We start from the raw sequence: 12267 nt of genomic DNA on the forward strand, positions 1-12267 counted from the left end.
CCCTTCAGCCTAGTTTCTACTTGACTCTGACCATGTGTTCAGAGTAGCAAATAGCAACCCATTAGCAATAATCCATCACTACTCAAGATCTTGCATCCATTGGTATCTAGAAGTCTGTGCATTTACTCATCCAGTATCAAATGTTGTTGTTGATTGCCATCGAGTTGAGCAGGACTCATAGTGACAGTATGAACAAAAGTCTTGAAGCATTTCTGTAACTATCATCATTTCTCAAAGTTCATAGAGTTTCCAGAGACATGTTGTTTAGGAAGTAAATGGGATTCTTATCTTTATCTTATCCCCGGGGGGCTAAATTCCTTCTAATTAAAAATTAAATATGTCTACTGAGGATCCTTTCTCTCAAAACCTCTGCTTTGTTAAGTACTTCAGGGACATCAATAATTATATATTGTTTCTTCTGGCCTCGTGTTTGGAAAGAGAAGCATTTTTTAAAAAATTATGAAATAAAATATGGGTTTTACTGTAGATACATCAATAGATGACCCAGTCTCATCCTGGTTAGTAAGGAGCATTTGAGAAGCTAAACTGGAGGTAATTTGTGTGGTTCGGACACCTTCATGATGTTGCTATGTATCATCTGGTCAGTTCACACTCATCACTTATAATTAAGAGAAGACCTGCTTCTTCTGTCTCCTACCCCCTAGTAAGGGTCCCTACGCAGAGCTCTGGTGGCATAGTCCATTGAGAGTTACGCTGCTAACCCTTTAAAGACACTTCTCTGGCAGTTCAAATCCACCAGCAACACCTTGAAAACCCACTAGGGGGTCAGTTGTGATGGTCGGCTATGAATTAGTTCAGACTCAAGGGCGTGTAACAATATATAAAAGATGAATTCTTTTGTAGATGTAGATGCTTATGTAGATGCTTACCTCAACATTGTTATGTGCTGTCAAGTTGCCTGCAACTCATAGCGACCCTGTGTAGCTCACAGCTATGAAGCCTGCTCTGTCCTTAGCCAGTCTCACTGACTCCACTACTCCTAACCCCATTGTCCTGGTTACTGTATCAATCCATCTCATCCAGGGTCTTCCTCAATAGAACTGTCTTAATGCAAAATTAGGGAAAACTTAACAAGACAGAGTTGGAGGCTGATTGCCAGATGGTTTATCCTGTGGAGTCACTATGTGGTTTTAAACACTCGACCTTTTGGGTAGCAGAAGTGTTTTAGGGCTGCTCTCTTGAGGAACTTTTTCAGTGTGGTTTAGTCAGAACACGTTAGTGGATTTCTTGGTTTTGGTTATCTAGTATGAGAACATTCTTTGGGTAAAATCCTAAAACAGGTAAAATATCCCACTGTGGAAACAAAAGGAAGCAAACAACTCCCCCGCCCCCACCCCCCAAGCTGGGGCAACTGCATATACTCAAAGCTTCTGATTCTTGAAGAAGTGATAGGTTGGGGGTGAATGTGGCTCTTGAGAGAGTGTTTGTAGCAAGATGATGGCGTGTGGGGCATTAGAGCCCATGGCACACAGTTGACTCTCCGTGGCATGGAGTCCTCCACAGATGACACCTGGAGTGTCACCGTGCAGGTGTTCTGGCTGCCTGTCTCCTGCACACTTCCTGACCCTTGTTCATCATTGCTTCTGTGATTGCCCTGTTCAACATGGGTCGAGTTTTGTTGAATGCAACCAAGAATTCTTAACTAGTGTAAACATCCAAAATGTCAGCTATACGTTGTTTTTTTTTAAATGACTCATTTTTTAAAATTTTTTTTATTTTATTTTATTATTTTTTTGTGTGTGTACCGTCAAATCAGATCTGACTGGTACAGGAGGAGATTGTCCCTCCTTCCCCAGCAGAGCATCTGGTGGATTCGAACCGTGCACCTCTGGGATTGTAGTTGCAGCTTCTTGCCACTAGGCCACCAGAGCTCCCCTAAATGACTCATTTGTTAAAAATTGCAAACAAGACATGTTAACTGAAGAACTTTAGCAAACAAGCAAAATAGGAAGGCGAGAAAAAGGAAAACAAAAGTCAACTCCATCACTCATTTTTTTTTTTTTTAAATATTGTGGTTTGGGTGAAAGTTTACAGGGCAAATTCTGTTTTCCCTGTTTATACACATTTGTTTCACAACATTTGCTGCCCTTCCCTCAATGTAGCAGCACTCTTCCTTCTTCTCTGGGTCCCTTTCTCTAGCCTTCTTTCCTGCCCTTTTCCTGCCTTCCCATAGCGCTTTGGGTCTAACATGGTTGATTCCTTTCACCCCCTTCACATGTTCTTGTTTACACTCCCAGACCTTTTTCCGGGGTATATGAGTAATCCCTCTACATTTCACTATTAGAAAAAGTGCAATGATAATGTCATAGTATAGAAAGTGCTATGACATGGTCATTACCCATCTTTGCATCCTGAATTTCTCTGATCTTACCTATGATACTGCTTAACATAGACAAAATGAGTTGGACTAACCTAGTGAAAACATTTTTGCCACACATGTTACCCTTTAGTAAATAGATATAGACATGATATAGTTGGGGTTTTTTAAAGACATGATAGTTTTAACACAATAGAATGTGTATCAAATTCTTTCAGGTGAAATACTGGGTCAGAACATCAACCTAGCAGAGTAAAACCTGTGCTCCTCTGTCAGGGAAGTCTTCTCACACACACAACCTGGCCTTCATTTGGTCATGCTCACATAATTCAGAATTCCTATATTTTTGCAAGGATTAAGAATTTCCAGAGAAAGATTAGGAAAGCAGCATATGTTCCTGGAATGCCTGGTATTTAAAAATATATGTAAGCATTTTACTAATTTCTCATAATGTGTTAAATTGATCTCTCATTCAAGAAGTTTCAGAATGTAGAGAGCTCTGGTGGCCTAGTGGCAAGAAGCTGCACTGTAATCCCAAAGGTGTGCGATTTGAATTGACCAGATGCTCTGCTGGAGGGAAAATCTCCCACAGTACCAGTCAGCTCCGATTTGACCGTACACACACAAAGAAGAATAAATGAAAATAAAAATACTTTTTTAAAAATTTGCAGAATGTATATTGTAAAATAGATCATTACATAATGAAATAAATTACTATTACTAAATTGCAGCATGCAATTTAATCCTAAAGGCTTGTGGTTCAAATTCTCCAGCTGCTCCAGGGGAGAAGGATGGGTAATCTCCTTCCGTCTGATTTATTGCCTCTGTAAACCTACTGGAGGGTCAGTTATGGGTTGGTTTCTAACTCACCAGCACATATTACCAAATAAAAATCTGATAGGGCAATTTTTACTGTGTATGCTTAAAATGATAAATGCCATTTAAAAATAGTAACTTTAAAATTTTTAGAAAGTTTGTTCTTTGCCTTTTATCCTATTTAATAATTTTTAATTCTTATATGAAAAGAAATTTTAGAATCCTTTCCAAAGAGCTGTAATGTTGCAGTGGTTAATCTCTTAGCTGCAAAATGAAAGGTCAGTGGTTCAAGCCCACTACCTGCTCCAAGGTAGAAAACTATGACAATCTGTTCCCATACTATTGGAAACCCTGTGGGGCAAATACTACCCTTCTAGGCTAGCAATGTGTCTGAATTGGCTAGACAGCAGTGGGTTTAGTATTTTTAATTTAGTACTCTTATCCTCATAGAAATGAACACTAGTGCATAATGTGTTATGTGGACTGCTCACCTGCAATTCAAAAAGAACACAGATGAGGCAGTCTCTTGTTAAGATGTACAGCCTTGGAAGGCCGAGGAAGGGTGACCATGACTTGACAACAGTACTTCCAATCTTAGCCCCTTTCCCCTCCAACCCCCACACCTCCCCTAAGCCAGAGCTTCTACAGACAGGGATGAAAACATACATACCTAAACTACAACTTTATTTTTCAACCTAGACTGCCTAATCAGTCCTTGTTCTACATACAGCAACTCATCCCACTATTTGTCCTTAATGCATATATTGTTGTTGTTATGTGCCATCAAGTCACCTGTGACTCATAGCGACCCTATGTACAGTAGCCCTAAACCCTGCCCTATCCTGTGCCAATCTCACTGTCTCTGACACACCTACCCCCTAGTCACTCAATCAATCCTCCTCATAGATCTTCTTCTCCTGCATGGTCCTGCCAACCTCCCAAGCATGATGTCCTTCTCCAAGGACTGTTCCCTCTTTGCAACATGGCCAGAGTATGTCAGACAAAGCTTCAGAATCTTTGCCTCCAAGGAGCAGCCTGTTTTAACCTCCAGGATGAACCTGTTAATTTCCTTAGCAGTCCATGGTATATTCAAGAATCTTCTCCAACACCACAGCTTAAAGGCATCAATTCTCCATCCATCCTCCCTGGTCATTGTCCAACTCTCTGACACATAGCAAGTGATGGCAAAGACCATGGCCTGTATCAGGCACACCTTCGTCTCCAGAGTGAAACCATTGCTCTTCAGTACTTTGGAGAAGCTCCTAACAGCAGATTTTCCCATCACAGTACGTCTTTTAATTTCCTGGCTGCTCGTGCCAAGACTATTGACCGTGGAGCCAAGCAAACTAAAGCTGTGAACAATCTCAATCTCTTCACCATCCATCCTGATGCTGCCAATTGGCTCAGTGGTGAGAATCTTTGTCTTCTTGATATTGAGCCTCAATCCATATTGAAGGATGCAGTCTTTGACTTTCTGCAGCAAGTGCTTCAGGTCCTCCTCAGTTTCAGCAAGCAGGGTTGTGTTATCTGCATAATGCAGATTGTTGATGAATCTTCCACCAATCCTGATGCCACACTTCTCATAGAGCCCAGCCTCCTAGATAATCTGTTGTGCATATAGATTGAAAAGGTATGGAGACACATCCCTGGTGTACACCCTTCCCAGTTTTGAGCCAAGCAGTGTTTCCTTGCTCTGTTCTGGTGACTGCCTACTTTTTTCATTTTTAGTCCTACTTCAGAACTAGAAATAACAGCTTTTAGTGTTTATATTCTCCCTGGTAAATAGTAAGCAAACGTCTTATTGGTGACCTCAAATTATCCTTAATCAATACATTTACTAATATTAAAAACTGACTCAACCTTTCTAGTGATTCCCCACCAACTCTCTTTGTGCTGCTTTCCAATTATTAATTTTTATATCACATCCCTATATAACTGTTCACATACCAGCATTCTTTTTTCCATGACTGACCCTTGAAAAGGTAATTATTCAATTACTCAATGGCTTTCTAAACAAAAGAAAATTAGATAACTTTAAAAGATCCTGGGTCTCAACAGTCCTTTTCAAATCAAAATGCAGTAGTCTTCACATTTGTTACCATGGATTTCAAAAGAATAATCTACATTTCTAAAAGCTATTTATATAGAAAGACAAAAGAGAACATAATTAAGCTGGAGTATTTCCAAATCATTGTCTTTGGGGTCCAAACAGCTCCACCACGATGTAGGTGAAAGAATCTGACAGCAAAGTTCCAGTGAATGTGATTCAAACTTATAAAAAGTTGAATGGTGAATGTATTAACTTTACTGATCAAAGGGTGGTAGCCAGTGCGTATCCATCTTTAGAGACCATACAAGGGCAACTGAACTTGGTAATGACAATGATATATGTATTTATGAAATAGTACTTCCCAACACTTATCAAGAGAGGCTAAGGATACCTCCTTGAGCATACAATAAATAGCCTGCTTATTTTCTGGAATGCTTCTGGATGGCAGATAGTCTAGAAAGCAGATTTTCTTGTTGAAAACAGTGACCCTCCTATGATCTTAAAAACCTTTCACTGCATCTCATTTATTCTTGTCAGTGTGCATGAAGGCCAGTTATAAAGAGGCTATACCTTTCATAACCTAACTTCTATCATAGATTAAGGAGCTCTGGTGGCTTAGTAATAAGGAGTTACACTGCCAACCCAATGGTATGTGGTTCAAATCCACCAGTTACTCCATGGGAGAAAGATAGGTATTCTCCTTCTATGCAATTCACTACATGTAAAAATCCACTGAAGGGTCAGGTATAAATGAAGGGTCAGGTATAAATAGGTCGGTTTGACTCAACAGTACACAACTTTTGAGACTCACTCACTCAGTAGGCACCCACTCTCCTTCCATATTCCTTATCAAGATTCCATAAGGCCTCTTCTCTTACTATATTTTCTGATATGCAGAGCCATTTAATTATTGCTATAGTAAGTTAAGGTGCGCTGAATCAGGCCATGTCTTTTCAATTACTATGCATCCAAGAATTGGACAGTGAGTAAGGATGACAGAATAATTGATGCCTTTGAGTTGTGGTGTTGGAAGAGTACTGAATAGTCCATGGACTGCCAAAAGATTGAGAAGATATGTCTGGGAAGAAGTGTAGCCAGAGTGCTCCTTGGAGGAAAAGAAGGTGGAGCTTCTTCTCTTTTACCCTGGACATGTTGCTAGGAGAAGCTATTCCTTGGAAAGGTATATCATGCTTGGAAAGATGGTAAAACAAAAGAGTGGAAAACCCCCAATGAAATAGATTGACATAGTGACTGCAGTAGGCTCAAGTGTGTAGTGATGATGCAGATGGCATAAGACAGGAGAGGATTCGGGTCTGTTTATAAGGTTGCTATGAGTTGTACTCACAGCACCTAACAATGGTATGCAAGAAAATGTAATCTAGGACACAGCCTGATTAAAATAAGAGAATTTTTTTTTAATTTGGTGATGTAACACAGTATAACTAACTGGCTTAATTTTACCTGAGGTACCTTTATTTCCTTTAGAGAAAAATTTTTTTTTCATCTTAGAAAGAAACTGATTTTATCCTAGCTAAAAAATTCCAACCCATAGTGACCCTGTAGAGTAGAACCATCTGCCTCATACTGTTTCACAATGCAGAGACAGGACTCACAGCTGATCCTCCAGTGGGTTTTCTGAGGGAGTGAACATGTGAGTTGACTGCCCATCTTTCTCCAGTAGAGCAGCTAGTGGATTGGAACCTCTGTGCCTTTGGGTTCTTGGTGCAGCTCCTTACCACTAGGCCACCAGAGCTTGCCTCATTGTTGTTGATTGCCATCAAATTGAGCATGACTCATTGTGACCCTATGAACAATAGGCTTGTAACCTTTCTAGAACTATCATCATTTATCAAAGTTCATAGTTTCCAGAGGCATGTCTCACAGGGCTTGTTAAACTGATCTTAATGGGAATAGAACAGGTCTTTTCAAGATTACCAGATGATTCTCATTGATCCTGTACATTCTAATTTACCCATAAGAATCACCTGAAGATCTTGTTAAACTACTGATCCTGATTCAGGGTATCTGAGGTAGAAATACAAACTGTCAGAAGACCAAGCTAGAATGAACCTGTTCAAAGCCCTGGTTTGTACTGGGAAGCTTTCCAGTCAGCATCTCTTAACTAGTATGCCACAAGGGTGCCTTAGAAATAAAATACAAACATTAAATTCTATGAAAATTTTGAAAATATCTTCCTTTAAAATGTTGAAAAAGTGGAGTAAATGATAAGTATTCAACTAGACACTTTTTCTGCACTGACATCCAAGGAGAGCTTTCCATTTTTTAACACTAATACAAAAGCAGTTGATAAAATTTTAAAGGGCAAGATGCTTGTTTTTAAAAGTGTGTGTTATGGTGGCCTAGTGGAAAGAAGATGCACTGCAATACTAGAGGTATGTGGTTCAAATCCACCAGATGCTCTGCTGGAGGAGGAAAAATCTCCTGTACCAGTCAGATCTGATTTGATGGTACACACACACAAAATAATAAAATAAAATAATTAAAAAAAGTGTGTTACATTTAATGTTTTGATATCATAATAAGGGCATAACTTAATAATTTATATAAACTTTTGATATAGTGATTAGGACATAACTTCATAATTTATATACACACACACAAGTCATCCTTTCCAGTCCTTATACAAATAATAAGCGGTTTGCTTCTGTTTAGAAATGTTGGACAGAGCACATCCCTCCTAAAGTGGTCCTTCCTCCTCCCCTACTCCATACTACTGCCAGTAGTATGGTCTTAACTGTGGTGAAAATTTTAAATTGAAGATGAAGTTACCATCAACTTCAGCTGTCACGTTACAGATTCTATACAACATATGGACATAATGTGTTTGTGATGAATTTTTTCCGAGCTCTTTGAAACAACATACAACTGACTCAATGGTAAAGGAGAGGTAATTAGGTGTCCTTACTAATGTTTTAAAAAGAAGTCAAAGAATAAATCCCTACTACAGACTTTAAATAGATTTAAAAGACTGACAACAGGTATGCCAACAAGTTAAACACACCCAAAAGGATTAAAATCACTTTATTTTACGACTCCCAGATTCTCCAAGTGTAAACAGTATTACTTTTTCCAAGTCTGTTTACTGTTCTGAAAGGAAAATTAATAAGTGCAGGATGGTCTTGTTAACAATCCCTGTGATTCATTAAAAGCCATAGGCAGCCAAATTAGTTCTGGCCATTTGTAGTTAGTAACCTACTAAGAATTATGGCTTTAAGGTTTCTTGAAATTAATGTGATTCAAACAATCCAAAGCAAACAAACAAAGAAACCTGGTTAAAATGCTTCAAATTGAGCCTTCTTGGCAACCCAGTGACTCAGATGAACAATCAGAATAAAGTGCACTGTTTTCAATTACGTCTGTCAAGTCTCATCAAATTATCTTTGGCCCAGAAACCCCAGAGTTATTAGCACTTTCTTCTTGCAGCTTTAATATCCTGTATATATACATTTATCAACAGCTCTTATTCCAAATTCACGGTCTTCTCTTATACATCGTCTAGACAAGATAGATCCCTAGTGCTTTTTGGTAACCACTTCTTCCAAGCTGTTCTCGGTGCAGAGGGTTGAGAGCGCGCTGCAAACCATCCAAAGGTGGAAGGAACATCTTGATTTTCTTATTTATTTGGGAGGCAGCGATTGCCAAGGCCAGGCCTGGACGACTGGAGGGAAAAGGGTGCACTGGGCTTTGAGCTCCAACCACGCAAGGGGAGGAGGACAGACACGTTCTTCCAGCTTGGCCCCCAGGACCCAGAAAATGACCAGCCCCTCCCCCCAACTGCACCCTTGACCCCTCCCAGTCCTTCCAGGCCTCTCCGACTGGGCAGCACTCACACCCCGATCTCACGCCGCTCTTTTCCTCCCACGGCTCTACTGGGCGGTAGGGCTAAGCTTAGGGACCGACTGGGACCCCGACCCGACCCCTCCGGCCGCACCCCTCCCCCTCGAGTAACGCACCTGCGGCCCCGCCCCCGGCCAAACGCTGAGGCGGCGGCGGACTGGCAGGGCCTGGCGACCGGGCCCCCGAGGCACAATCACCTACCCTTCCCCCGCCATTCCACCCACCCCCCTCGCTGAGCCACCAGGCAGCTACCGCGCTCTTCAGCCGCCCCGAAATCTAAAGGGGTCCGTCTCCGGCACCACAACCAAATGGCTGAGCCTCCCTAGCTGGCTGCGCAGCCCGCCCATTGGTCCCTTCCCCCCCCGCCGCCGCCACCATGGGCTGTTGCCCGGAGACCCTCGGCGGTGATTGGCTCAGGCTCCCGCCGCTCGTCTTCTGTGCTGCAGATCCCGCCTCCACGACGATCAGGTTAGTGTGCGCTGCGGGCGCTGGGGGCTCGAGAACCGAGCGGAGCTGGTTGAGCCTTCAAAGTCCTAAAACGCGCGGCCGTGGGTTCGGGGTTTATTGATTGAATTCCGCCAGCGCGGGAGCCTCTGCAGAGAGAGCAAGCGAGAAATGGAAATGGACAAACGGATTCATTTAGAGCTGCGGAACAGGACGCCCTCTGATGTGAGCATTTGCCAAAAATATCTCTGTCGGTCCATTCTCCTACTTTGTGTGTCTGTGTTGGGGGGGAGAGGCACTGTTGTGTGGCTGGTTTTTTTTTTTTTTTTTTTGAGGTGGGGGCGCCGAAGAGGTGGGGGCTTGGAGGTTGGACTGAAAAATGAATTGCAAGGTTGGGGGGTTGCAGTGCCATCCAAACATGTTCCGGCTGCTGCTGCTGCCCTTGGTGTGTGACTACCTGTGCGTGTGCTCCCTCCCGCGTGTGCGCGTCCAAGTGTGCGAGTGTGGGTGCGAGTGTGCGTGCGAGTGTGCACCCATCGGGGGCCAGCAGGCGCACGCGTTCGGGTCTGAGAGAATGAGGGGCTATAACCCTCTTGGGCTTGCTGCTCCCGTGACTCCGTCGGGGGTGGGGGGAAGATTAACGACGGAGGGTGGGGGGACCGCGGCTGCCTCCTGGATTTAACAACAAAAATTAGGGGTGTTTAGATTTTATAAACGTATTCCTCCTCCAGCACCCCCCCCCCAGCCCCGCGCCTTTCCCCTCCCTTTCTCTCTCGCTCACACAATAAGTTTTGGGCTTCGCGAGTCCTGTTTAGTTTTTGATAAATGTGGGCCGAGGCCCCCCGGGGAGAGCGCGTGGGGAGGGGGCTGCAGTGGATTTGGGAATGGCTCGAGTTTAAAGTGCGTCTTCATTTCTTTGCAGTGATGAGGCGAGAGACGGGGGAGCCATATTTGTAACTTTGTAGTGTTCGTGAACGCGCCCTTTCTCTCCCTCCCTCCCTTTCTCTGCCTCCCTTCCTTTCCTCCTCTTTCTCCCTCACTCTTTCCACCCCACCTTCGGGCCAGATGCTGAGGTTTCTTCCTTCCCTTCGGAAGGAAGGATGAATTAGAAGGCGGGGGGGGGAGGGATTTTCTAACGTGCAGAGGCACAGATCATCCGCGCGCCTCCCCACCTCGAGCGATCGCTGTTGCAAGTTACCCAAGGGCTACGTCCTGGTCCCCCCTCGCCCCAGCTTCTTCCAGCTCCCCAAGATGCTAGCCTAGGCGCCTTGCCTCTCCCCACTGCAGGCCCCCAACCCTCTCTCTGGGGTGAGCTCTTAGGCAGCCATTGGCGCCGGGATTCTAAATGGGCACGGAAAACTTTGTCAGGACGCGAACTGCCCAGAGCTGGTGCTGCTGGTGCTGGGTAGTGGCCGGGTCCAGATTTCTGCGTGCATAGAAAACACGCAGCTCGGGGATGGGAGTTCGCCGTCTCCTTGCTGTTATTGATTGGGCAGCGGCGGGAGTCCCACCGGAGGAAACTTCCACGTTTGGGAACGGGGGAGGCTCTGGCAGAAGCCCACCCCCAAAGCAGAGTGGAAGGTGAGGGTGGATTATGTGCACGCTCGTTTTTATTTCGGTCTCCCTGGCTCTGCAAACGGAATTGTTTTACGCGAGTTGGCGGCTCAGTGGAGGAGACCCTAGGGTTGGGGCCGGGAAGGCAGACCTTCTCCTTCGTCGCCCTGCGGGGAGATCAGAGACACGCGGACGGCCCCGGGAGGACCCCCTTCAGCGTTTGTGGCCGGGTCTGCGCAGAGTTGGGAATCTGAGTGGCACTGTGCGCTGACCTATCGCCCCTTCCAACCTATTAAAACCTGAATCCCTGCGAAGGCCGGCCCTGCTTCCCCTTTTCCCTACTTCCTCCCTTAAACCTGAGTGTGACTTTTGAAAACAAGAGCCTTTTTGTGGCACCCCCCCCCCCCCCGGATCATAACGCAGCTGTGGACTGGAGACGAGCGAGTGCCTTATGGCGCGCAGGGCTGGAAGGGGGGTGGCTGCCCGAGAAGGTTGGAGTTTCCGCCAACAGTTTTCGGGTGTTTTTCTTTCTTGGGCCGGTATGATCCCAGCGTGGACCCCCAAAGCCGGAGGATTCGGGGCTGGGTGTGGTGGTGGGGAGGGGGCGGGAGGCCACGGTCTTCCCGCGTACTTTCCGGAAGCCCCCTGTGCTGAGGGGGAAGGGCGCTAAGTAGGGGGCCAGGGTCGCGGCTCTCGGAACGAACCCTAGAAACACCGCTGACCCGCCAAGAGCGAGAGCCGAAGCGGGTCGAAGCGGCTCTTTAAACTTCACCGAGTGTGTGTGTTTGTGTCTGTGTTGGGGGAGGGGCGCGCAGCGCGCCGTACCGAGAGCAATTTCTCACGCTTCGCCCCCTCACCTCCTAGTCTCCCTGCCCACACGCCTGCCCCCGGCCTGGAGACGGGGTGGGGCGCAAAGGGGGGTGGCGGGGCACTTTCTGCACATTTAGGAGGAAGGGGGACAGAAAGCTGGCTAACGAGGGACAAAAGGGGTGGGGGAGGAGGAACTATTTTAAAACGGCTTTAAAGCAAATAGCTCCCGGAGAGCGCCCCCTGTGCCCCTCCCTCGCCTCGCTGCCCTCGGGGGCCCCCACACACCCACCTTCGGAGCCTCTCCCAACTCTGTTCCGGGGGCTGGTGGCCACGCCGCGATGCCGAACTAGGACGAGCAGCCATGTTTCCCCGGGTCTCCGGCGGCCCGCCCCGCCCC

At 45.4% G+C, this 12267-nt stretch overlaps 1 protein-coding gene across 1 annotated transcript in view; it reads left to right on the top strand.

Annotated features, from left to right (window-relative positions):
- Positions 1-9533: 9533 nt before the first annotated feature.
- ANP32A (acidic (leucine-rich) nuclear phosphoprotein 32 family, member A) overlaps positions 9534-12267 on the top strand; it is a 40169-nt gene continuing 37435 nt past the window's right edge. Inside the window, exon 1 of the mRNA XM_006888356.1 lies at positions 9534-9731. Coding sequence (XP_006888418.1) covers positions 9678-9731 — 54 coding nt within the window. The 5' untranslated portion in view covers positions 9534-9677. The remainder of the gene's footprint in view (positions 9732-12267) is intronic.

Source organism: Elephantulus edwardii, unplaced genomic scaffold (assembly GCF_000299155.1).
Source record: "Elephantulus edwardii isolate Elephantulus edwardi_28Jun2011 unplaced genomic scaffold, EleEdw1.0 scaffold00066, whole genome shotgun sequence".
Taxonomy (NCBI): Eukaryota; Metazoa; Chordata; class Mammalia; order Macroscelidea; family Macroscelididae; genus Elephantulus; species Elephantulus edwardii.